The sequence below is a fragment of the Synchiropus splendidus genome, chromosome 7 (assembly GCF_027744825.2).
Source record: "Synchiropus splendidus isolate RoL2022-P1 chromosome 7, RoL_Sspl_1.0, whole genome shotgun sequence".
Classification (NCBI taxonomy): domain Eukaryota; kingdom Metazoa; phylum Chordata; class Actinopteri; order Syngnathiformes; family Callionymidae; genus Synchiropus; species Synchiropus splendidus.
In genome coordinates, this window is record NC_071340.1 from 19,899,151 (window position 1) to 19,925,637 (window position 26,487).

At 43.6% G+C, this 26,487-nt stretch overlaps 1 protein-coding gene across 3 annotated transcripts in view; it reads right to left on the reverse strand.

Annotated features, from left to right (window-relative positions):
* The window catches only part of ttc28 (tetratricopeptide repeat domain 28), a 222,976-nt gene that overhangs the window by 127,195 nt on the left and 69,294 nt on the right, over window positions 1-26,487 (reverse strand). The window contains exon 1 of one of the 3 annotated variants that reach the window (XM_053870005.1): window positions 12,463-13,230. The exons of the other annotated variants lie outside the window; for them this stretch is intronic. Coding sequence (XP_053725980.1) covers window positions 12,463-12,489 — 27 coding nt within the window. The 5' untranslated portion in view covers window positions 12,490-13,230. Of the gene's footprint in view, window positions 1-12,462; window positions 13,231-26,487 lie in introns of those variants that run through there. 3 annotated transcript variants of the gene reach the window in all.

Consider the following 26,487-nt stretch of genomic DNA (forward strand, 5'->3'; position numbering starts at 1 on the left):
TGCTATATTTTCTATTATTTTTGATGATATAGGTTCCCTTTTTAGTCAAGATATTCACCTCAACTATCTTATCTTGAGATGGCTAATGTTCGGCCAGTTATAACGCACTGCGAGCATTGAAACACAAACAACAGCTGTGGAGAGACTATTAGCTGTCTTCATGTCTTCCAAACCACCTGCAGGTGCGATTTTGCCAACCTCCCTTAATGTTTTCATCGCAGACGCCCAAAAGAGCCCTCACACTTCCAGATAAATGTCAGCACAACTAGCAAACAAGCATGGGTTGTCACAGCAGTTTCTGTCACACCTTCATTGACAAACAGACTGTTTAAAAAATCTGATAAACAAATAGTACCCAGCTGCAGCTTTGAGAACAAACATTTTCAGACCATCATTTCAGTCCCCAGGAGTGTGGCACAGCACAGTTGGCTACATCTAAGCTTTTTAAGGCTCCGTAACTTTGGCTGTGACAGTGATACTGAAAATGCAATGCTGCCACTTGGTGCCTCTCTCTTTACAATATTGTCTCTTCGCTCTCCCATACAGTAGGGATGTAGTCTCAAAACATGGCTTGAAACTGTGGTCTGGAAATGCTTACGGAATAAACACCGGACCCGGTTTTCGGTTAAAAGCCCACCGGCTCCACTAGGCATCAATCGACCACGGTTCCCTCGATGTTGGAACTCACAGTTGTTTGCCATCTCGCCCTAATATAGCGGAACAAGCTCCAGAGATTCAGAATCTTCCGGTGCTTAGATACTTGGTTTGTCATCATGGTCAACTGTCTTCATGTGGGACAACACATTTACCACTTTCTTCAGCAGTTATCTGAACCCCGAGCTCACTGTGAAACTCGGCAGAAGTTAGAATACCACGTTTCCATCAGGCAAGTGTTACGCAAGCCTGATGCAACTGAGGCTGCCTGCCTACCGACGACAACACAACGCATTTAGCTGAGAGCAATAGGCCACTAATGAGACATCCATCAGACAAACAGTGTTAGTTTTGGGTGTTTTACGGCACAGATGCATCTCTGCAGAACGGGGCAGAACAACGATTTCTCCCCAACATCACATCGGTTAACTCCCGAGCACAAGACTTGACAAAATGAGACCGGGAGGTGGAGGAGGAGACGGGCGAGTGGGTGGGCAGCTGGAGGAGGATCAGCACTCGCCTCTACCCCTCTCCCTTCCTCGTGGGACCAGTTACATTTTCATTCAATAGGAACTGGAAAACCACCATCTGTAATTCGATTACATACAAATAGACGACATAAGGAAAGAGACGCCTTCGGTAATTAACTCAAACCATATTCAAACCAGGTTCTGGAACCGTCCCTGGACGTAAACCCTCCAGGAACCACCCGGCACACACAAAGAGAGCCGGCCACTCAAACAAGATCATTTGATGCTAATTTCCCGAAGCAGGAAAGCACTTGAAGACACACTCCGATTGAGACAATTAAGCATCAATAGCTAATGAGGAAAATGGAGGTCACAGAGCGCGTGTGCAATCAAAGGTACACTCTTATCTATTGTTCTCTCCCGGCTTCCCGTCTGATGCATCCGGAGCCTGGATGACAATTTCCGTCACGCCAGGAAACAAGGACGAGGAGTCTCTCTTTAGGGACAAGTGCCGGTGATAATAGTCAAGATTTGTCTCGGGAGGTGGGTTGCGTCACCAAAATTCTCCGTTACCTGTCAACCTGCCAGTACATCTGCCTGCCTCACACCACCGTGTTCACAAGACTGACAAACTCCATTTTACAAAGGACAAGTGTCAGATGAACTGTGCCACAGCAGAATCATTCAACTGCCACCATTTCTATACTTCAACATTTTCTGCAGTTTTTTAATAATGTATATCGAAGGATAAATAAAGAACTCCAGCGTCAGCACAGACGTCTCGCTCTTTTCGGACTGACAGCTCCATCAAGAAGCCACTGCATTTGTCTGGTACTTTGATTAGAAATCCATATCAAAAATGTCAAGTCAATGCTTTATTTACAAGGACAAAACACAGAGAAAGTGATGACACGAGGGAGATGAAGAGGCAAACTGGGACTTCTTGACTGCAGTTTTGGAACGACCAGAGTTCAGTGAGCATTTTTAATAAGTAGCGCCACTGGACCTCTCATTATACATTATTAACAAACTGAACCTCAAAAGTACTTGAGCGAACATTATGACAGGAGCTAGCCAAAGTTTTTGAATGACCATCTGGCGCCATCAGTGGGTACATTTCTATCACTCTTGCTAAATGTCAGCAACAAATCTCTGTATTGCCTTGAGAAGACAAGAGGGTTTTCAAAGTATTAATGGACTATTCCAGGTTCTCCACTCGACATGGGGGTGTCCTTCCACCCTCCTGTAGAACACCAAAGCAGTCGGGGGGGCGAAGGAAAGAAGACTCACAAGGCATTTTCAGGAAATGCCTTGTGACATGAAGAGGAGTCTCTTCATGTCACATTAGAGTTATGTAGTAGAAAACCGCCCCCCATGATTTCCGGAGGTACAGCTCCATTTGGCCCGTACTCCGTACTTTGCGGAAACATGCAAAAATAAGTACGAAATTAATGCAGAGCACAGAAAGAAGTGTCTGGATCCGAATGTAATGTTGAGCATAAGTGGGCCTTTAGATTTAGGATGGAGACGCCTCTGTAGCTGCCATTTTAAGGGAAGAATAAACGGTTGTTAGTGCCGTGAAAGCAAATCAGCATTTTGCTTTTAATGTCTACGTTGATTTCAACCCAATCTGATCGCAAAAATCATCCAAGTATGAAAGTATTTCTTACCAATAGGGGAATGGTTTGGTCTACGGCAATTCAAAACATCATTAGCTCTTCGATCTGTTCAGCATGTTCCCCTCGGTGAGTTATGACTTATGTTTTTTTAACAGGACTAAAAATATATTTCTGTAAACTTCCCATTAACATGTAGAAAATCGTGCGGGGGGGAAAAACAACACTGCTGGCAGCCAAACATCCAGACAGATCTGCTATTAACGGGAAATAACACGCTCCAAATAACTCATATGAGACCAAAATCTCATTGGCACGCAAAGCACAACTTAAATTGTCTAAACACCTGCTCACTTTTTATTAAGCCCAAAAACACGAGCATTAAATCATAATCCCTCCTCTCCAACCAGACGATACTGTTGTGCCATTTCCTAGAGAGTGGCGCCGCACTCAAGGCGGCTCCCACGAGGGTTCGTGTGCGTGCGGCGCTTTTGGAAGAGCCACCTGCTTCGCCTCGGGCGACTTTCTGTAAGCTGCAAGCAACAGATCTATGTTGAGATTGAAGCCTGACGTGACAGAATGACGCTGAAAATGGGAGACATATATTTGCCTCCACAAATGTCAACAATCTGGATCAACCTTTACCAGTTCTACTGGCCATAAAATTTAAGGGCAACCTCAATAGAATGAGAAGCTGGAAGCATCATTTGTGGTTTTATTTTGTATAACTGCGTTCTACTTGGTGTTCTTGAGATCCCATTTAATGATACCTAACCATACTTGACTCACTGGAGTGAAGATATACGGTTTGGACTAGGCAACCTCCAATTAAAATCAACATGTCAGGCCACTAATTGGTCATTAAAGTAGCTTTTACCACCAAGTGGGTCATCCAAGTCCCATCTATTACTCTTCTTTATGGCAGCGACTGCGACCCTCGCTCGCATCACCAGGCTTTATGTGTGAAAAGTGCTATTTGTGAACGGCTTTCCCACCCACCCAACTGTGATTTATTATTCACCTGAGTGTGTGCACCAAACCTCCAGTGCTCCCCATTTTTGTGAAGCAGCAGAGGCGTGTGGTGCAGAGCTATGAATAACACAGCATTCCAGGTGTAATGAACACCTTCCCAAATGAGATGTTGCCGTGCATCTTCACAGAGACTTGGGACAAAAGGGCAGCTTAGTCTGTTTGAAGGTCGCTGCTGCTGCTGCAGCCCTTGACAGACACATGCATGAGAGCTCGCTGACAGTCAGCCACGGACAATTTCACATGTCCAAATGCCAGCCAGCGTGGATATGTTACAATAATGTCCCCAGGGCACAGTTGTAAGACCATGCAGTGCCCAGCAACAACAAACGGAAAGCAATGAGCGTCTGCAGAGCATAATGTGTCCATTCATTAAAGCCCAAGGCTGTGCGGACTGAGTCAGCACCTGAACTGTACCCGAAATTCATCCAGACCTAATGAGGCAGCTAGGCAAAACTGACGTCTCAAAAGGATCCACACAGGACAGCAAACTCGAGGGGCTTATGTTGGCTCTAAATATAGGGGTGATACAGCCGAGAAGTGCCATGATTAGGGAACGTATGCTTTCATCCACTGAGTTTATTTACCACCCTTGTTTTTAGTTCTACGTAAAGGTATTTGAAAAATGAACTGCTGGATGTGCTTTTTGAATTTGGAGTCAAAAAATGGTTCTGATTTGTTTGAGAAAAAGGTGGACTCATCAATACTCATGCCACCATAACTGAAGTAGTGTACGCACAGCCACCACTGTTGACCTAATACGAACCACCAGAAACTACCATCAATCGCCTTTGACCTTTAACTCTGACTAGGAACACGGCTGGGGGGATGAGGGGCTGGTTAGGGTGAATATCAACTGAAGTACTGCAAGGCTCCGTGCATTATTTGGTCTTGTTTCAAGGGAACAAGAGAAAACTTGAACCTCCTGCAGGGAAGACAGTAAATGTACTGAAAGTATCAGTGTTACAGGTCACCATGTTCACAAGACGTCTCAACACTTCTGACTGAGAAGGTGTGGTCCAGCAGTGGGGTCGGACGGACAGACAGACAGACAGTGTTAGCAGTATTAAAGACACCACAGCTGCATCAAACCAAGCTGACGTTGCGACAGCAGCTTGAACGCACGGTGAAAGACTAAGGGGTGGACACTCACACACACTCTCACTTATAAATTGGAGGCTCATTTTACACATGAAGTGCTCCACCAACTGTCATATGGCGAGTTACAGTTTTTGGATCCAGTGGGTGATTATAGGTCTTTTTTTACAGCTCTCATCAGAACAGCTGGAAAGTGAGTGTTATAGATGGGATCCATCGACCCAAACGTCCCGTTCAGCATGATTTCATCACCTAGACAGGTGGCAGAGGAGGCAAACATGTTTTACATGGCAATAAACGCAGACATTACTTAAAATAATACATCACCCGGCCCATACTGCACCATTAAAAGCAGCAGCGGATCTACTGATGCCGGAGAATTCACCGTGGCAACAGCAGCGCTCTCCAGGCTCCTGAACAATATGTGCTGGTACATGACCCCTGATCCCTGTTACAGGAATACAGACCAAATGACAAGACTGTTGGAGAAGGAGTAAAAAGGCTGAACGAGAAAGAGACAAGATATTTGCTGGATGGTGGTTGCGCGCTGTTCCCATCAATCACATCCTGACCGACACAATCGTTACGCTCGCTTGTCAAGGAGAGCAATTTCAGAGACGCCCCAAGATAAAAGGAGCGGAAATGCTAATAAAAAAAATGCCCATAATGTTGTTGCATCTTGTGATATCAACATAACTGATTTATGTGGAGATGGAAAATAGTTAATATGTTATTACAATATGATTGTTCCCCTATCTGCAAATATCAGATCTAAATAAAATCAGTCCTTAAACTTCCAGCTTCAATCTAAAGCAAAGAGAACTTTTAAACAAGAGACCTCCTGTGGTCTTCCTCAGGGAATAGCGTGGTGCTCCCGGGTCAGCAGAGAAGGAGAGTCTCTCCAGCATGAGCCAGGTCTTCCCCAGGGCATCCACCTACTCAGGAATATCTGTGGCACCTCAAAAGATGCCACATGGAGAGCATGGTAGCACCACTGGGTCAGTCAAATATTCTACAGCACCTTTTAGAAAGCAGACTCCCAAATCCTATAATCAGTACACATGGATGACTCACTCTCTAAAAATGGAGAGAAAGAGAGGGGATGTCAACAATAATAAGCAAACACATTTGTTGTCTTGCTCTTTCACAGCGTTCTAAGCCGTTCATAGATCGATAGCATCGCAGTTATATTACAAATAGACAAGTAAGGGAGTGTGAAACAGAAGGGATGGGAATAAATGCATATAATGATCAATATAATACATAAAAAGAAAACATATATATCCCCATTTATTCGACAGCTTTCAATACATCTCTTGAAGCATTGCGCAGTTCGCATCGACATGTTGAAACGTCGAAATCAATCTTTAGAAAATCAGCGAATAACTCACATGAATAAAGTGAAAATGATCTGCTAATATCAGATTGATCTTGTAGCACATTGCAAACTGAGAAGAAACCACACTCTATTTTCCAGAAAACCTTTTTAAGAACCAAGGTCCAGGGTACTTAAATCATGACCGTGCTATAATGCAGACTAATACTATGCAGTGATGCAAATGCATACAGTAAATGTCATCTGTGTTTAAGTTCAAGTCACATGTAGAACTGGGTATGAATGATGGGTTAACAGTCGAGGATTTATACGTGTGGAATAGACTTTATTACATGGATGACCTCTACAGTTAAATGTATAAAATCTATGAGGCATTAGATCATTGGAAAAGGCGCAGCTTAGGGGGCTGACTGGGGGGGATGGAAGACCACTGAGGTTTGTTCTTCAGTCCTCATTACTGAATCTATCTCAGACTGCCTGTCAGTCACCACCTGTTTGTCTGCCTTGTTAAGGGAGCTGGAATCATGAATCTCCCTTAGGAGACAATCCCACGGAGAGGACTGGAAGCAGTGCCGGCCCGCATATCTCCGAGCGCATGAACGGGGGACTCACATACGTTTCCTACTATACGCCTCATTTGAATAAACCCAAATTTACAAGAGTGAACAGCAGCTAAAGCGAGAGCCTGCAATGGCAGCGACTCAGTGGGTCGTCATCTGCACCATTTCTTCTTCCTTCCAGCACGGTTTTACAACAAGTAGTAAAACATTTCTGAGCTGCCTGAGCTACTTTCAGCATGGCATGAAAAGAAAAACTAAAGGCAAAGCCAGAGAGACCAGAGAAACCATGAGGGAAATCTGCCCAGAATTTGGCTTTGTATTTGGGAAATTGCTGTGCAGAAGTTTGTGTTTCACCATCAAAAATATATGAAACAGCAGTGCCTGAGGGAGAAGTCAGAGCTCAAAATATTGTTTCCCCTTATACTTGGCGGTTTAGTAGGAGGGAGATTTATGGGTTAATTGACTTAAATGTTTTCCGTGCTCAATATTCATCAATAATCTACTCAAGGACAAGATGCTGACCACTCAAGTGCCGGCCCACACCATCAATCCACAGGACGGAATATCAAGTGGCTACATGAGGCTTCGGCTAATCCATGGACACACTCCTGGAAAATTGAGCCTTCAAAGAAGAGCTTATGAATCCCATCTCTGACAAAAGAAGAGATGGAATTAGCAGGATTTAAGGGCGTCACTGTGAGGCAGGGAGGCATTAGTGCTGCTTTTCACACATCTCTGGCCCGCGTCAGCGTCCATAGCATCAGGAAATGCCTGCCACAACACAGCAGCAGAAGACAGCTGCATGGCCTGAAGAGAACAAGCTCATGCTACACCCCGGCTCTGGACCTGGAACCCGTCCCATGTGGAGTTATATTGTGGAGGAATGTAGGAACTGTGGTTTTGGCAGCCGCACTCTGATAAATGCTGTGAGACGGAGTCGAGAATGCATGTTTTTCGAGCCGTATGTTGAGAGGATGTTTTTCAAGTGCCACTGGCAGATTTACTGAAGATCATTCCTCAGCCAGACTGTGTGAGAACACTGGCACTCCACAAGACTAAAGGCTGCGCTGCAACATGGTTTAGCTCATAAAAGAAGGAAGCACGTTCCTGTTCGTGATTTTTTTTGACTTGTGGTCGCAAAGAGCAGCTGACCACACCCGGGTTGCAATGACCTCCATGCCCTCAAACGCAGTGCCACTTGCACCTGCAGGAGCCGTGTGGGTGGAAAAGAATGCCGTTTCATATCAGACATGAGCGCTCTGATGCCTGCAAATGGACTGTACCACACATAAAATCAATCTTCCCATTTACATCTTGCCATCCTGGAATCTATCTCCTCACACTGTGGAATATGCACGTCCTCTGGAATGAGGATTAATGGGAGCAAGATGGCCCAGTCACCACTGTATCTATTGTTTCTCCTTGTGTATTTTGACACTGCACTCCCACGAGTCTCTCTCCAGGCTGCAGCCTGTGAATACTGCAGACCAGTGTGCCGTAATATGAGCAAGCAAGACCTTGCATTCCATCTCTGTCCACCTCTCCCAAGGGGAGGCCGGGCACTGGGACTTAGCAGAGCGCCATTGCACATAAATTCCAGCTATAATGCTGAGTCGCGGCTCCCTCCTCTCCCCCTGACCTAGTCTCTGACCCCCACCCTTATCATTTCATAGACTTAAAGATGCGCTCGGTGCTGACCATGCCGCAGCGTCCTGCTCTCCAACTGTGCCGTAAATATTGTGCAGCATCAGGAACAGCAGGTGCTATCGCTGCCTGTCATTAATTATCCCCGCTGCATCACTCCAGGTCTGCTCACTCTTAAACACAAAAGCGCCACCGTCTTAACGTCTAGCCTCCAACTGTTCTTCCCATTTCTGTCTCACTTAAAAGAATTCCACCCATCTCAAATTTTATCAGCGTCTCTGCCTCTCTTCGTCCAGCTGTACTGTCAAGATTATTACCTCACCAAGAGCGCTTTCTATACCAAGTGACACATTGTAGTGTATAGAGAGAAAGGAGCGCCATCCCATGGCAAACCCTAACTCAACCTCCGTTTTTCGTTAACACGACTCGCTGCCCATGGCGTCAGGATCTGCCGCAGTAGACGGAACATGTGCTTCAATAGCCCATTGCATCAACATGTAACACTGGAGGCTGACTTAGGTGTCAACATCGCGGGCCAAGTGCGCTTGAAGGGAGTCGCTATTTGACACCTTGGAAGTGAGAATGTGTAGCACACTTATGGTCACAAGGAAGCGAAAGGACTTTTCTCTATAGGTCAGAGTCAAACGGCTTCTCCTTTGTGTTGGGGTGGCATCCAGTCTGATGCCCTTGCAAGGACCCAACTCAACACAGTCATGACCCAGAATCCTTGTGACCATAGGTTGAGGGTGGACTATAGATGAACCAATGAATCTCTGCTGAGCTTTTCTTCCCAAAGGAGCTTCAGACTCGGAGACGAACTGGGGGCAGACCCTGGTCATACTGCAGATATTTAGTCTCCTAAAAATGACTCTGTAGTCCACCTAAAGATGGAGGAAGTTCCTGAAGAAACTTGAGCGTTGGCCCTGTTTGTTTCGTCCTAAGCTCCAACAAACCTACCATCTATAATCGGAATAAAGTGGACGAATGGATACTCTAAAGAAAATGCATGTCGCTTCCAATCCAATGCCACACCATGGTGAAATAGTGGACAAATGCGCCACAACACGTTCAGACAGCTCAGAAAGTCTACAGCCAGGATTCTCAGGGAACTTGTCTTCACAAATGCAAACAGTTTTGCTTGTTTGAAAATGTATTCCGATAGTCCAGAGCCACTGCTGCGGCTGCCAGCCGAGAGACGTCACAGGGATCGCCGGAGGACTGGAGAGAGAGAGAGCGCGAGCGATAGCCCCTTCCCCATAGTGGCTCATAAATAATACAGAATCAAAGAAAGTGAGCAAGAGAAACTCCCTGAGGTGAAAAGCCAGCGAACATGGTGAGAGATGTAAGAGTGTGGAGGTTGACAGCACGAGTCTCAGCTCCCAGCGAGTCTGGGCACAGAAACATGAGCGGGGCATCCTGTCGCTCTCGCCGGAGAAAGCTATATGTCAACCCTGAAGATCTGGGAGCTGCACAAACATACGTGACAAAAACAAATCACCACTGTCCTTGAAGTTGTTTACACTCTTGGTGTGTGTTATTTTGTATTTAGCGCAACACAATACCTGGATATTACATGACATTGACCACAGAATACAATATTCTTTATCCTCTAGAAGACCATTTGGAAATATGAATCATATCTCAGCTCTACTTCTGCAGGAACAGATGCATATGCTTCTGAGAGGAATCACACACAATCATGCATGTTTTATATGGTGTGTTCCAGGTTATTGTCAATAATATTTTGGATCACGACGCCTTTATTTTAATCGAAACAGCAAAGATGAAGTGGTCTGAAAACACGATCAACACCAGCTGAGTCAATGATTGCTTGTAGTCATGTGACCTTTTCAGTTCTTGTCAGGATATTCACAGCATGTAGCACAAATTTGGAGCAAAGTCAGTAAATAAATCCCTTTGTTTAACTGCACATGTCAACGAAATGACTGTGAACATTGGAGTATTGAGTTCCCTGAATCTTGTTGAAGAATTTTGAGCGCTTAACTACAAGGCTATTTTCACTAAACTGGCAAACTCTTCCTCACTGTCAAGTTTCACTTGAGCGAATTCCCTCCATCTTGGCTGTTCTTCAGAGGGGATGACGTCAAATGATTCTTCTTCTCTCAGTATTTCCCAGGGTGCCACTGCAAACTGCCTCTTTAACTTTGACTTATCTTGATCACCGTCCCTACTTGTCACACACCTTGTGCTCAATAATAACATCCATGAACCTCCATTACGTCTATTGTCCAACTCTCCAAACTTCTCTGCATGAGCAGTCCCTCTAACATTTCAGTTTAAGTCCAAGTCACAACCAAAAAATCCTGTGCATCTTCTACTCTGGCACATGTATCTCTGCTTATTGCTCTTGTGTCAGAGCTCCTCTCTCTGAACTTTGTCTGCATTATGGGACTCTGACTTCTCCTGGCTTGTTCAGCCACCTCTGACTGAGTGACAAACCAGGATGTTCGTGAGTTCCTCTCCATCTTTGAGGTAGACCAACCAGACATTAAGAACTGACTCAACCCCCTCAAATGAACAGCACCTAACCAGTGTCTCAGGAGGGACCTGGGCTCCTCTTTACTCCTGTTTGGCAGTAAAATAAAACGGTAATGAATCCAGCAAGGACTTCCCTGACTGGTTCACTCAAATCCATACACGGGACATGCTTGCAACTCATTCGGCTAACTTGTTCTACCCCACACACAAGTGTCTAGAGAGTCTGGGGTCTCACACTTAAGACACTCACAGTGTCTCAGTCAAGAAGCCATCTTTTCTCACCACCATGGTGGCAAAACACGAAGCCGAGTTGAACCAAACCCAATGACCTCGAGGTTTCCATGTTAAAAAACGAGCAGCTGGAATAAACAGTTTCTCTTTCAGGGCGGAGAAGAATAGCTGTTTAAAACTAAGACTCTCCCTGGCGCTGAACCAGGTTTACAAGACACAGACAATAATACCCCGAAAATTAAACACAGCAGTTTTCTATTATGAATAAACGTCCGCTGGTATGCATCCGGGCTCCAACGCCGCCAACAGGTTAATGAGTCAAACTCTTGCGTTACATCCTGCAGTGATCACTTCAGTCAAATTTCTTGAAATCAAAAGCGAACGTAACGGAGCCGGTACTTTCAGGTAGAGCACTCATGACTGCAGTGTGACTGGGAATCAATTTCATGCAGCGAGGAGAGGCTTTTACTCCTCAAAGGGCTTCTCATGGATGAATCTGGCAGATACACTGCACAGCTGCAGAAATCATTAGCGCTCACTCACAGCTTTTTACATTTTCTCTGTTGATGATTTCACATTAAGGAGCTTTGTTTTGATCCTCCACTTTCATCCCATCTATGGTGGTGAAATTGCACATTGATGACACTTGACATGGAACAAATATCATACAAATTCATTTGGCTGCCACGGATTAGTGGCTTCAAACACACTGAAATGGGCTTCAATTACTTTCCGCACCAGCAGCAGTGGAGAGATAGAGCCTCTTGTGACAAGTGACGCTTGAACCCCGAGATGCACAACTCAATAGAAAAGCATCTGGTTTGAGCCAAACGCGTAGAACTGATGAGTTTGAGGGTGATGATCCGTTCACTCCTCCTACAATGGTCATTCACACAGCTTCTTGTTGACAAAGCGCCCCCTGCTGATAGCCATCTGCCACGCACGCATCACAGTGTTCTCCATTTTTACGGACCCCAGAAGATTTTCACATATTTTCCATGCTGTAATACTCCGAGGCTGTGGAAGCGGACCTGAGAGTCAGACTGCGCTACAAATGCATCTGAGTGGGAAAAGAAAAACCCGGCCAAGTCTGAGAAATGCAGATTGACAGCCAGTCCTTCAACTTTTAGACAGAGATTTAATAGAGTTGTGCCGTTTCACCATCTGTTTCTATACGTTATTGAACTTCTCGTGTGTCTTCATCGGTTTCTCCTGAGAGTCATATGGAAGTGCTATTATTCAAGACATTAGACTCCGAGTTCAGGATCCAAAAGGTGATGGATGGAAGATGTTTGTTGCCATAAATGGAGAGAAAACAGACTCACCTTCTTCCGGGGCTGCCATTTCATCATATTTGTAAACCAAAAAGGAACAGCATTAAGATCTCATACAAGACTGGAGTGTCGTTTCTGAGAAATCCTCCGGGTAAGTCATGCTGTCTGGACACTTCCCTCAGCTTTGCCGCAGATGTTCTCCACGAAGCAACGCATGATGAGGTGCGACTCTCGGCTTTGCGGGTTATTTTAGGGGCAGACGACAGCGTCCACGCGGATCAGACAGCGGGTAAATCCACGGTACACCTCGGGAGGACAAGTCACACACACATGCTGTCGAGCGCTGGTGAGAGACTGTGCGTAAATCCAAGCGCGCTAGGAGCCCACTCCCTTCTGCGTCCACGTTTTTGAAAAAGGATTCCTTCAACTTTCCCAACTAGTCCAGATAAGTGGGTTAGACAGTAATACCGAGGCGGTGCAACTGAGTCCGCTGCGCCGGGATTTAAGAAAAAGCGGTTGTTTTCCTCCAAAAAGGTTTATCACAGTGATCCAATCCGCTTTTCCAGTGACTGAAACACACTTTCCGAGGTGAAGATGAAGGAGTCCGGCATCGACAGCGCGACAGGCGGGGAGGTGACGCGCAGAAAGAGGAGGAGGAAAAGCGCAAAAAAAATCCCTGGAATTTGTTTGAGGGGCTGGAAGGATATAGTGATTCCTGCAACAGCAACAAACTGGACTCGGTGATGACTTCCTCCCTCACAGTTTACACACTCGCAGCAGAGCACACGCTGCAGGGTCATAGCGCCGCCGCTTTCCACTGCGCTGCACCATTACGCACGGAACAGACAGGGGGGCGGACCGTGGGCTGCCCACTTCAGTCCACCCCGCTCACTCACCGACCGACTCCGGAACCTGAGGAGAAGGCGGACGCAACCACGATCACACCGGAGGCTTAGACAGCGTCAGTATCGTGGAGCAAATCCAAGATAAAAACAGGCTAAAGATGTTGTTCATGTCGCATAATTTAACCAACAGTGTTTCAAAGTACAAGTACTGAGAGAATATTCCAACCAAATTAGAACTCCCACACAGGGCACCAGTTTATTTTTGAGAAATGACTGTAATTGGATTTACTTAAGATTATTGGCTACCGTAGAAGCTTATAACTTAATTGTGACTCAGTACTGAAACAAAACAGAATGTGAATGTAGTAAAAAAAAACATGTTATGTTTAATTCTGTAGTATATTGAAAATAAATATAAATAACATTAATCTTCACATAAGTATACAGACGGTGAAGCATATATTAATATCAAATCACACACTTTAAGTCTCTGGATATCAGAGAAGAGCAACGTCCATAAATATTTATCCTTTCTAAAACGGATGAATCCCTCTTTAGAGTGTCTTTTTGTCCACTTCAGGCCACCATAGATTGAGGTACAGTAGTTGCTTGAGCTGCTCAGACTAAAATAAACAAGGAATGTTTATTTTACATGTAAGACTCTTCTCTTTTTCTGACCTTCTTCATCTAACCGAAACAATTGCCTATGCTTACGCATTCATGTCAGTGTTCAGTGAGTACCGCAACATTACACAAACAGCCCACAACTTTTTTTTTTTTTTTTGCTGGTGCCACCTCACACCTGTAAATTACCACACAAATTGCTGATGGAAATGGTGTTAATGAGCTAAGAAGATACACCTCTCTTCCTTGCTTGTGTGAACCTGCCGTCCAGATCTCCGTCGGGCGAGGCGGCAGTTCCAGCAAGCACAGAAGATTGAATTCTCCCATTAAGGACACTATATGCATAAAAACACGAGGGCTGCGGGAAAACTGCACCTTCGTTTATGTACCTTTTCCGCCATTTCCTCCTGCTCTGAGGGGCTTGTCAAAAACAGTATGCAGTGCAATATTTTACTGGGCACTGCCTTTGTGTGCATAACGTTACCAAGGATTTGCCCCTGCTTTTCTGAGTTTTTAAAGTCAACACCAAAGAATCACCTTTTCCTAGAGAGGGATTCATTATGCAGTGTGTTTGTGGCAACTCGATACAACTATACCTCCATCATATGAGAGTATGAGAGGTTGGTGGTGAGATTGTGGGTATGCCCGTATCACACGTAGTGCAAACAATTGGCTTGTGATTTAAATTGGTTTAGGTAATGGAGTCTATGGAGCTGTGAGCTGGTCAATAAGCTGGTGTCTCAGCAGGGTCATGGGGGTCCACGGTGCACATCAGGGTCATTCAGATAACAAAAGACACCCAGGAGGAGGGGACAATCTGACATATGGCCTAATGGATAAACTCCTGCTGTGCACTGGGAGTCCATGAGACACTGGCTAATCCACGTGGATGAACATGAACACGGTGTTTTAACACTTCCTTCCCGGTTAGAGCCGGCAGAAAATTGTATCACTCAAATCGCCCAAAAGTTGGATATATCATGAACCAAAACCTTGTGTTTGCAATGAGAGATGAAGATGCTTGGAGGAAGTTTGGATGACGAACGGAAACGCCAAGCTGTAATTATAGTCCTCTGTTGGCATAAACGTTAGCTACTAAAGTCTCAATATTATTTTTTAGAGGAGAGAATATTTAAATATGGAGCAAGGGCATCAGTACTTTGTGGGCTGCTTTTAAAACAACTTTTCATTTTGATCTACTTATCTCCAGTTAAATTGTTTTAAAAATACATATTTAATCAAGAGAGTGCCTCATCTGTCATTGGCACAAGCCTCCGGTGAATTAATAACTTTATTGGCACAAACTTCAAGAGGCGAATTCTAGCGTCTCTTTATCATCTCACAAATGATATACATTTAAATATATTTTTATATACTGAGGAACCCATTGAAAATCTTTGGAAGTTGTTGCTTTGACTGAATGACAGGACAAGTTCATCCGTCTTCTACTCCCATCACTGGCTCCCAGCTGCTCTCTGCAGCTGAATCAGGCATCAGAATTTACCCTCATCGTCATTGAAACCACAAGTGAGATGGCTGTCAAGTGGAATTTTGGGCAATCAGTTGTCCACATTGCATTTTGACCTATTAAGGTCCATTTATGCTCCTTTTCATACGAAATTGCACTTGTCCGTGTCAAACAATGCTACCATCAATGATCATATACTTCCATGCATTATTTACGCTGGTATTACTGTTCACTAATATATCGTCAAAAGTTTATGACAAAGACAAACTTCAAGACCAACAAGGCGACTGAAGTATTGATAACGTACCTCTTGCACTAAAGACAAAAACGGTGGCAGTGTAGTCGGAGGTGGTGGTCAGTGAGGCCATTAAATATGCCACTATTGTCTCATTAGAGCTACGTATCAGGTACTAACAGCAACACGGCTTCCGGTTTCCAGTGGTACGGCTCCGTTTGGTCCTAAGCTTGGTGGAAACAAGCAAAAATACGGACGAAATGAACGCAGAGCATGGACAGAAGGCTCCGTACGTACCCAGATCTGTATGTAATGTTGATCATAACGTTCATAAATGGGCCTCTTGGCTGTCAACAGAATCAAATGTTTTCTCTCCACAGCATTTCCTTATGCCGTAGGCAGCGCTTCATTGGACAGTCCAGCTTGCTAAATGTAAGTGATGTAACGGTTAAGACATGGGGCGGCAACCATTAAGGTCACAATCCTGCACCGCAAGTTGATGTCACTTGGTATATATGTTGTATATTATTACCTCATGTGACCATGCGCTTCCATCATGGTCCCGTAAGGTGTAGCACATTAATTCAAGCTCATGGTCTCGTACAGTACTACAGTATGCATACTGAGTATCACCACAAGTAAGGTAACAAGGAGGCTCATGATCGGCACACCCTGGCTTCATTCTGACTGAACGCCAACAACTTCTGGGGGAGTAGAAATATTTGATTTCATGGAAAAGCCTAATGCAAAAGGCGGATTTCTATGTCAACATGGGATGCGAAAGTCCATCTGACAACCGTCAATATCTGAGACGTTAGGAGTGAGAATGTGTTGCCCTCCATATCTGAATAAACCTTTCATCTCCATCACCAATGTGCTTAGGTATTTCTCAGGGCTTATTCTGGCAACTACTCCCATTCCCTCGCTAGCAGTATGTGTCATAACCAAGTACAACCCCACAGAAATATAAATAAAGACGGTGCCCAGCTTCCTTGTGTTTGTGTGGCTGGTTCCCATGGTGGCAAGAGTAACGGCTGCACTTTGAGAATATCGGGACAAATAACTCTTCACATACACTAAAGTACAATCGCATTCTTATTCATCTGCTTCCTTTGACCGCTCCTCCTGTGCGTGTACTCTTTAAAGCACATCCAACAGAGGTATACACATGAGATTGTATCATGAAAGGCTTGTCAGATGATCAATCAGGGGCCACTTTGGTGTGCCATTCAGCGACCGTCTGTTCCGAAGTGAAGCCTGTCATCTGGCTTCTCCATACAGGAGCGGCTCCCTGTGCGTGCCTCTGCTTTCCCAATCATAGCCGCACAGGAAATCAGACTCCGGGCTTCAGAGGGAAACACAACCCCGCTCTTTCATTTTCCACAACTTGGAGCTGTTTAAAAGTTTGTACTTCCTCTTCTTGTTCTTGCCAACCATGCCCTCAAAAATGTCGCAGCCTTATGTTTGCGTCTACTTTCATAAATATGATTTAGGCTGCTGCGCTGGTTTGTTTCGGTGTTGTTCTAATATAATGCGTAGTGGTATAAGATTATAATTCTATGGGAAAACAAGAGAGTTTGGAAAGAACTAGCATCGGACTGTGAAGGTCAGACTGTCCCAAGATTTCTGAGAAAAGATAAGCAGGTACCCTTATAAATAATTGAGTCTTCCAATGTTTGCATTCGCATTACACTTTCAGAAAGGTGACTTCGGGATCTCATCGGTGCTTTTCACTGATGATGTTGTTGTGTTCGTTCCATCAGGCTAAAGACATCCATAAACTAGTGGAATTGTTGACAGCCAAAGCAAGTGAGATGAGGATCAGTGCCCCTCAGACTGTTGCTCTCAATCCGAACATGGTTGAATATCCATGGAATACTAAGTATCTATGTGTCTTGTTCACGAGTTATGGAGGATGGATCGAGACTTCAGACTTCAAAGGGGGCACTGTACTGTCTGTCCCTTTGAAGAAAGTTTGACCTATGAAAAAAAGCATCACAGTGGTGCAATGATGCGCTGGGCAACCATTGGTTGACTGACGCCTACAAATGCTAAGTGTCTTGCTTGAGCTAACCAGTCAACATTAAACAAGACTGAGTCTGGATGTTCCCCCAGAAAGTTCAAGGTAAAGCTGGGGTAACTCAAGAGAAGTTAGTCAAACCAGATTTCTTCTGGATATTTCTCTGCTTTAGTGTTTCTCGAAAGTCAAACTTGGAAAAGACCAAGATCATGGTAGACTGAGGAGATGGACTGGGAACCCCCTCGGTACTACCCCAGAACGTGTACGTCCGTATACATCATGTACTGTAGATCATGTAAATTTAACCTAAAGACTACAGTAGAAACCATATTACAACACCTCACTGTTTTCACTCCTAAATGTCCGTAATGATACAACGTTAATATGGTCAGCGGAAGTCGCAACCCGTCTTATTTTATTTTGAAAGTGGATGACAAAGGATTACAAGGTACCCCACCACTATTTCTCATATCAACAACATAAATGAAAACCTGCTGCTTTCTCCTCGCTCTTCATCCTCGCTGCTCGTCGACCACACTCACGTGAGGATGAGCCCTCCAGTCACCGGCAGACACATGCAGGAAACAAGAATGAATATCTGAATACTAACTGGTTTCGGAGTCTAATTTTTCATCACGCACTTTTGGGAAAAATGTCGTTTTGGCTGAATAGTAAAAACGAGGTCATGCATTACCGACGCCCATGTAAACACTGTCAAATTAAATTATTACTGCTCCCTGAATATTTCCAACATGTAAAACGCCTCATTGCTATTTGCACAGCTGTGCATGTTCAGAACATTGCTTTAATATCACAGAGCTGCTGCGCATCGAATTGTATATTACATGTACTTCTGTGGCCCTTTGTACTGTTAATTTATGTACACATGAAGAAAAAAATCGATTAATTATGTTAAATTATCCACATCATCAGTATCTCTGTGATACTACACAGGACTCAAGGAGAACATTCCTCTATCCACTTGGGTTACTTTCATTTAAAATTATATTGTCACCTATGGTGGATAATATGCTAAAATATCATGTCATGATTATTTTATTGTGACATCAGGATTTCGATTTTATCACGATTTTACTGGTATTTTTGAGGCTAGTTTCTGCTCAGTGCAGCCAAAGTGCTTCTGAGTGAAAAATGGGGGGAAATTTATCATTTATTACAAAGAAACCAGTGCAAAGAAACCTGTTTGCCAATATGTGCAAAGAATGTAAACATAATAAAAAGTATGTCACTCTAAAGATCCGTCTTCCAACCTAAAAGATGGCTAAACGTGGAACCTACTAGGATATCAAGACATGGTTGTTCGCTTTCACCAACACATTCATTCACAACACAGTCATAAAATGGGTTGTAAGTTCACCAAAACACTAAAAAGCTTTTTGGGAAAGGGTCAAATGAAAAGGGCCATCTATATTTATATTTAAGTACACATCCTGACAGATTATTTGACGAACCATTTTATCAACTTAATCTTTCTTGCACTTCTTGTTCCTAATCTACATACTTAAACATAAGTACTTTGTTTTCATTCTAGTTTTGGGGAGCTTATGGCTAAATCTTTAACATCCATTCACTCACATTGCTTCAAAACAGCAATAACTCTTGAATTTTGTCATTTTGGGATGCATTGATTGGGTACTGCATTTAGTTTTAAGCCAACTGTAATGATTGAAGCAAACCTTGGTGCTATACGAGTGTCGATAAAGGTTTGAAGAAAGAAGTCACGTGAGCTGTGACCTCTGTTAGTGCCGCGGTGCAGACCGTCTTTGGTGTCGAGAGTCAGTCAAAAAAGCTGTCCTTTTGTCACTTCTAGATCCTGCTGATGTTTACGGGCAGTATACATCCACGTGAACAGAATTTCCTCAGGAGAGGGTCACATGATAAGTAATTTCATGAATGGAAAATGTTTTTTTATTTTTTTTTAAATAAATTCCTGTGTAGATAGTCTATCATTAAATCAAAAGCACCGATCCAAAATAAACCATTGTAAGCTTCTATCCTTCTAATGCTAACTACGATATTAAACAGTCGTTACAAGGTAAAATACTAATCCTGAATGTACGGAACTGAATGTATTAACAACTTCCAGTCAGGGTGTAAAGCAAACAGCCTCATTGTTCACACAGCAAAGTGCATTACTGTAATAGATAGCATACAAACTATAGATACAACCATCACAAGAAAATACAGACTCATTTGTTCAACCTCCAGGTTGGAAAATGGATAAGGCTTTAATTTCCAGTGTTTGATGAATTTCCTGGAGAGTGAGACATGGCAGATGGATGAACCTGCCTTGAAGGCTTAACAACATTATAATAATAAAAGTGCTAAACAGCGATGACAAGCACACACACAACATCAGGGAAAACAAATAACTCGCATCAACACCCATTCATTCACCTCTTCTTTTTCAACGCCCCATTCTGCGCCACGTGTCAGAGTTAGTCTGAATGTGTGTTTGCAAGTGTGTGATTGTGAGTGTGTGTCTTTTCGTTGGAGCTGGGTGTTGATTAAGTGTCTGGAGCCTGAGGGGGGATAATGAGACCCTCTAATTAATGAGCCCCTGCCTATCGCAGAGTCGCAGGGTCGTATCTGCGCCGAACAAACCCCCCGACCACAAATATAATCGAAACACACAAGACACATAAACAGGGATCTCTGAGCACGGGGGTATCACGCGTCACAACATTTTCTCCAGGGAAGCCCAGCTGGGAGTGTGACAGCGAGGTTTCTGTCCCTGATAAGTGTCCTCTAATAGGGATGGATGGGGGTGAGGAGGCCCTGCGAAGAGAAGGTCGTGTGCGCCGGCCACCCAACCTGCCCAGAGCAACGGATGGCAACACACTTCAAACCTTATTTGTTTGCTCGGTCCTGTCCACGAGGAGCAGCTTTATCTCGAGGGCAGACAGGAGTGATGGGAAAAACTCATCTACACTTGAAGGAGTCTGGTTCTGTCTGCACAGAAACCAAATTCCTTCACCTCCTGTCTCGGAAAGTAATCAAGTTCAGCAAAACTGGTCACAACGTGACAATCTTGCAGCAGCGCAGGACTAAAACTACATTGACATTAAAATGCAGGGTAATATAAGCTCAATAAGGCATCAATCAACTTATAACAGTGGATTCTAAAAATCACACATTATGATTTCAGGCCCACTTATACTCTCTTTATGTACGGAATTGTACACGTTCATTTCAAATGTTACGTTCTTTAACTTTGTATTGCTGTCCACCCATATATCCAGCAGGGGGAGCAGCCCATGACAAACTCCGAAACCAACATGGTGACTGTGGAAGAAGTAATGATGATGTGCCTCTCGCACAAAAGCGGAAAACGGAGGCAGCGTTGTAGGAGGCGGTGGACGGTGAGGCCGTTAAATATATCGCAACTGGAGGACGGAAAGTTTCCGTCATTGTTATGTGTTCTTCCTGTCTCATCAGTGCTACATAGCTGGTAGTAACAGCAACACTGTCCACCACGGTTTCCGGTGGTACTGCTGGTCTGGTCCATAAGGTTTGTGGAAACGTGCAGGAATATGGTAGAAATGAACACAGACAGACGGAGCCGTCAGAATCCAGATCCGTACAAATGGGCTTTTAACCAGACCTTCCGATTGTCAGGTCAGTGGTGGACTCCGTCATGATTCCATCTGTGGTTGGATTCACTCAGTTATACACACACAATCATCACTAACAGCGTATCGACAAGTCTCCAGTTTTAGACATGGAGCTTCACAAATCTACATCAGTGACACGACATGAAGAGAATTGTGCACAAAACTGCTCACTTAAGGCACGTGGAAGACACTTTAAATCGAGAAAAATATGTTCTATTCATGACATAGTGATTGACTGGAGTATGATCACTGCAGATCCTTAATACCCTTCTCGAAGGTCCAGTTGAGGGATTACAGGATCAAACCATAAAGGGTGACATCACTGCAAGAAGAGATCCAACCATGTCAGCCTTTGACTTTCAGCATGGATTGGTTCACTATCAGTTAATGCTGGTTTGAATCCACGGCTACTATGATAGGTCTGAATTAGAGGAGTCAGAATTTCAGCATCTTCTTGATGTGTATATAGAAATTGCATTTGAATATAATGGTCCAAACCATTGGGGAAAAAACACTTCACCCCAAGTGAACTGGGTGCAGGACTGGCTAGTCCTGAAACGGCTGATTTATTGTGATATGGTCTTTTCATACACTGTAACATCACACTTAAAAGGCTCAAATAACCAGACTAGTTTGAGACGTTCTCTCCATGGATGAATTCAGCCAGTCTGTTAACCGCCTGTAGATCATCTCTTTCCCATTTCACGGCGCACGCTCCAACATGGAGTCCATCTGAAGCACCAGCGCATCATAAATCAAGCTGTGGTGGGGGTTGGCTTCAGAGCAGGAGGTCAAAACCTGAGTTCAAATGTGGTAACGGCTTCCAAAACCCAACATGCAGTGTGCGATATTTTGGTGACCGCCAATTCAGGCTTGGTTAATCGATGCCATCTAAACTCCAATTCCTATTTAAAAAAAGTCAGCTTCATACTACTTCTTATTAAGTGTATTACTGCACATTCAACTTTTGACATTTAATCTTTTTTTCCTCATTATTCGCTATGAAATGAAATTGTGATATTAACTGCCTTACAGGAGCCAAAGAGGCTTTTTTTCATTTTCCTGCCTTGAACACACTGATATTGTTTTATAAAAATCCCGCGTCTAATATGGAAAAGACGAGAGGTGAAATGGTTATGAGTTTAATGAAGTAATAACCGGCTCCGTATGTCTCTAATCGAAAAACTATCAGAACTTGATACGGTGCGCTGAAGCCTCGCGAAAAACACCCACTGATCCTGGCAAATTGTTGCAGAGAAGTGAGTGGATGGAGAGCAGCCACAAAAACCACAGCACCATACTGAAAATATTGATTTACATTATGTGACATTATGCAAAAACGCTGTCAAGATCTAAAGCCTGTCGGATAGTACGTCTATATTACATCATTAACAGGAGCAGTGGATGTTCAACATAAATGATTTATGGATTTCATTGCAATTTCTCAGAGAGCTGTGTGTGCTTTTCAGTAATGTGTATGATTAATACATCTAAATAAATGTTTTTCAACTTAAAATATAGGTGGTAGACTAGGAGCATGATACACATTCAGAGCATTGCCTAGTTTGTTTTCATGACCAGTCTCAACGCTGGACCTTCAAAACTTGCTCAGAAGCCGGTATGTCGAAAATCACTGACCTTTCTCCGGAAAAACATGAACAGATTTGCATTCTTGATTCATGCAGTCATGCAACTGCCACCGTGCAAATGTTATGTAAACAAATGTAAAATCATATTCCTCTATTGTTTTCTCATTTAACAAAATAGTTTTGGTTGAACAGGCTAAGGTGTGGCTTTACTTTACATTTTATTTATCTGATATTTTCAGTATTTTCTGCAGTTTGAAGATGCTTTGCACGGCGTGTCTCAGCCAGCAGAGTCTCTTTTTCTGAACCTGCTGCAGAGAGAAACGAATAACAAGCAAGATAATAACAATAACAAGAGCAATAAAGAATAGTGAATATATTTATTTAAACTATAACAAATGTATTTTTATGGTTGGTAGATCATTGTGACTCATTTACAAGTAGTACAACACAACAGAACGACACTGCAAAAGCATCGCTGAAATCTAACGGTGTGACACATGGCTCCTTGTTTAATTTGGGCTGGGAATCTGCACAACATTATAAGAAGTGACCTGTAAATGGTGGGCACTTTGCCTTCTGCTGCGCCTGATACTACATTGTCCTTGGACATGGATGAAACAGGCCAACACCAATTGTTTAAATGTCAACTATGTGCTCCAGCTTGACATCTGCGGTCGGATCAATAATAACAACACCGCCACAGACTGCGATACATGAGCCGGAGATCCTGTGTGGTCCTCGGCCTACACACTAAACACAGTGATGGATCAGAACGATGTGTCCAAATGTGTGTGACTATCTGTCTCCATGAATACAAACACACACACGCTCGCACAGAAACCGCTGTGTGGTCGGTCCCACCCATTACCAGTCCTTCATTTAGAAATCCACAAAACCCAAACACATGCCGCCATTTTTCAATTACCTTTTTCGGCAACGTCACCACAACAAATTTTCCCACAGTCTGTTTTTGTTTAAAGCTCTCACTCTTATCAAATCGGTTGTGCGTTTCCATAACAAACAATCCCACACTTGAGGCACACAACCTCGGGCATGTACGTGGTATTGCCTCTTATGAGCTAAAAGGAGAGGTTTTCAGGAAATTACTAAACTTTTGGCAACTTCTGAGACTCATGTCGACTTCTCATAGTTAGAACTACAAATGAGATATGAATAGACACCACATTTGACAGAGGAAAGACTTGAAATCATACGGCTTGTGCACAAGATACTTTGTGTTTTGATTACTTTGGGCGCATGACTGTACACACAGATGACCAGCACCACAAGAGAGAGCACAGCTCAGCACAGAGAAGCAACACGTAGATGAAGAGTTCAAAACCCAACCAACCAACCATAGCCCATCCAAATTTAGAGTCGCTTATTTTTACTTGACTGATATTTTTTATTGTTATTATTCATACAACATTCACGTTACCTTGTCAGGGTGGTCCACCAGGAAGGTGGCAATTCCAACTAAATATGAATCTGATTTTTAGTACTTGATTTAGTCTGTCAGCAAACAAGTTTACCTCGGAATGTACAGTGTCACTCTGATCTTTATCCGTCAGTTCAAACAGGTCGCATCACATCTTTCCAAAGGAGTTCAACCCTGCCAGGTCAAGGCCGAGCTGCAGTTGACCTCAGCCTCACATGTGGATGAGCCGTGAATCAAGCTGCTGAGGCAGGTCAAGGTACCAACCATTTCCACATTCTCTCCACACACAGGGATCTCAGAAACTCGGCACCCTTGTAAGTTAACAAGACCATAACTCCAAGCCAAGCTTCAGCAGGTTTATTTCTACTGCAAAACTAGTCAACACTTGCATGATCCCTATAAACGTGACGTGCTTTATATATTTGTATGCTTCTCTGAGGTTGAAATAAATGTGTTCTAGCATCTGGTTTATTGAGAATCAACAACCGTGTTACGGTTTTCACTCGGAGGCTTCAAAAGCGATAAGACTCTCATTTAAAGTGTTTGATATGTTTGCAACATCAGAAGAGGCACAGGATTAACTTAGACAGTCACAACATAGAAGCCTGCTGCTCCACATTACAATGTACGTTGAGACATCACCGTTCATATAAAATATTTACACAGCTGCCATCAAGCTAGTCATCTTTAGCTTGCTTCGCTGAAAGCTTTCCACGTCGGAGCACAGAAGAGATACTTTCAACAAGGGTATACTACCCCAGCTCAACTGACACATGACCCTAGCATGTTCTAGCTCTGTCCCCAGGGTCTACTCCCATCCCTTTCGAGCCATCTCAAGAGGCTTCTTTTGATCGGACACAGAGCAGTTCTATTTTGAGGCTCTCCCAGACGACCAAGCTCCTCACCCAGATCAAGCCTAATTTCAGCCACATACAGTATGTGTGCGAGCTTGGTCTTTCAGTCACCACCCACGATGAGGGTAGGAAAACAGTTTGGCTGGTAAAGTATTGCCTTTTATTTTAAATCCTAACAGCGGCGTGTTACCATTCCAGAGTATCTAAATCCATAACTAACAGTTTACATACAAGGTGGACAATACTTTCCGGAAATATGCCGTATAAAATTCACGTATGTTATCTACGAAGGTGGTTCTGTTGGATTCAAGAGCAAATAGGAGCAAAGTTAAGTGGAAGCACAGTGTTGCACTATGCAAGATCTTGAGGCGCACCTTGATGACATCACTAGAGGAATATCCTGACTGTTCATACATATATCAGTGACAAAAAAATGTTTGCACCAGTGAAATTGTAAGCCCGTTAGTATTCCCAAAAGATGTATATCTTCATAAAAAATGTGTAAAAAAAGGACTGAAGCATGTTGAGAGAACAAGGGACTCTCCGCTGACACTTTCGGGGAGTCACCAGCTATACGTGAATCTAGAGGCCTGGGAGTTCGTTTCAAATGCCAGACTGCCATAGCCTCAGTTTTCAAAGAAAAATAGTGGAGTGAAACAACATTGTCAAAACGTGCATACACGTCCGATAATCTCATATCTGATATTACCGTCAGAGTTGTTTACAGAGTCGGTTCCTCTGACTACGTCATAAAATGGCACTGGCGTTTGACCCAGATATGTCAACAGAGTATCACATTCCTATGATCATGATGTCATTTGTCGTGCATGGAAACAAAATGTTATTGATTTTTTTTTTTTTTTGCACACAGAATGAAAACAGCTTTTCTTCTTTCTACGGCTTGGTTGAATCATGGACCCTTCAATGCCTGACGTTTCCTTTAATTGATAAATAGGTTTTTCGACATCTGAGCAAAGCTGCATCATGTGGGCAACCGAGCCTGTTTGAAGTGGTCGCTATAGAGCTGTGCTCATCTCAAAATATGAGCTTACCATATCTTCCTCATATTTGACAATCCGGAAGCGTCCAGGTCTGACTGATGAAAGGTGCTTCAAGACAAAGCCACCCTGACACTGTCGACCGAACATTTTCCCTTTGGTTATGAGGCTATAATATCTTTATAGTGGCAGAGTTTCATGCTAACGACAGCCTACCCTGCTTTAAATAACCTAAACCTGTGAGAGCACATGAAATGTTAATTAACCCTTTTGAAGTGTGGGGAGAAGTGATGCACAAAAAGATTCACTAATGACTCCGTGCGCGCGGTACGGAAAGAACGCGCTGGTAATGAGAAGCCTGCAAAGTGTA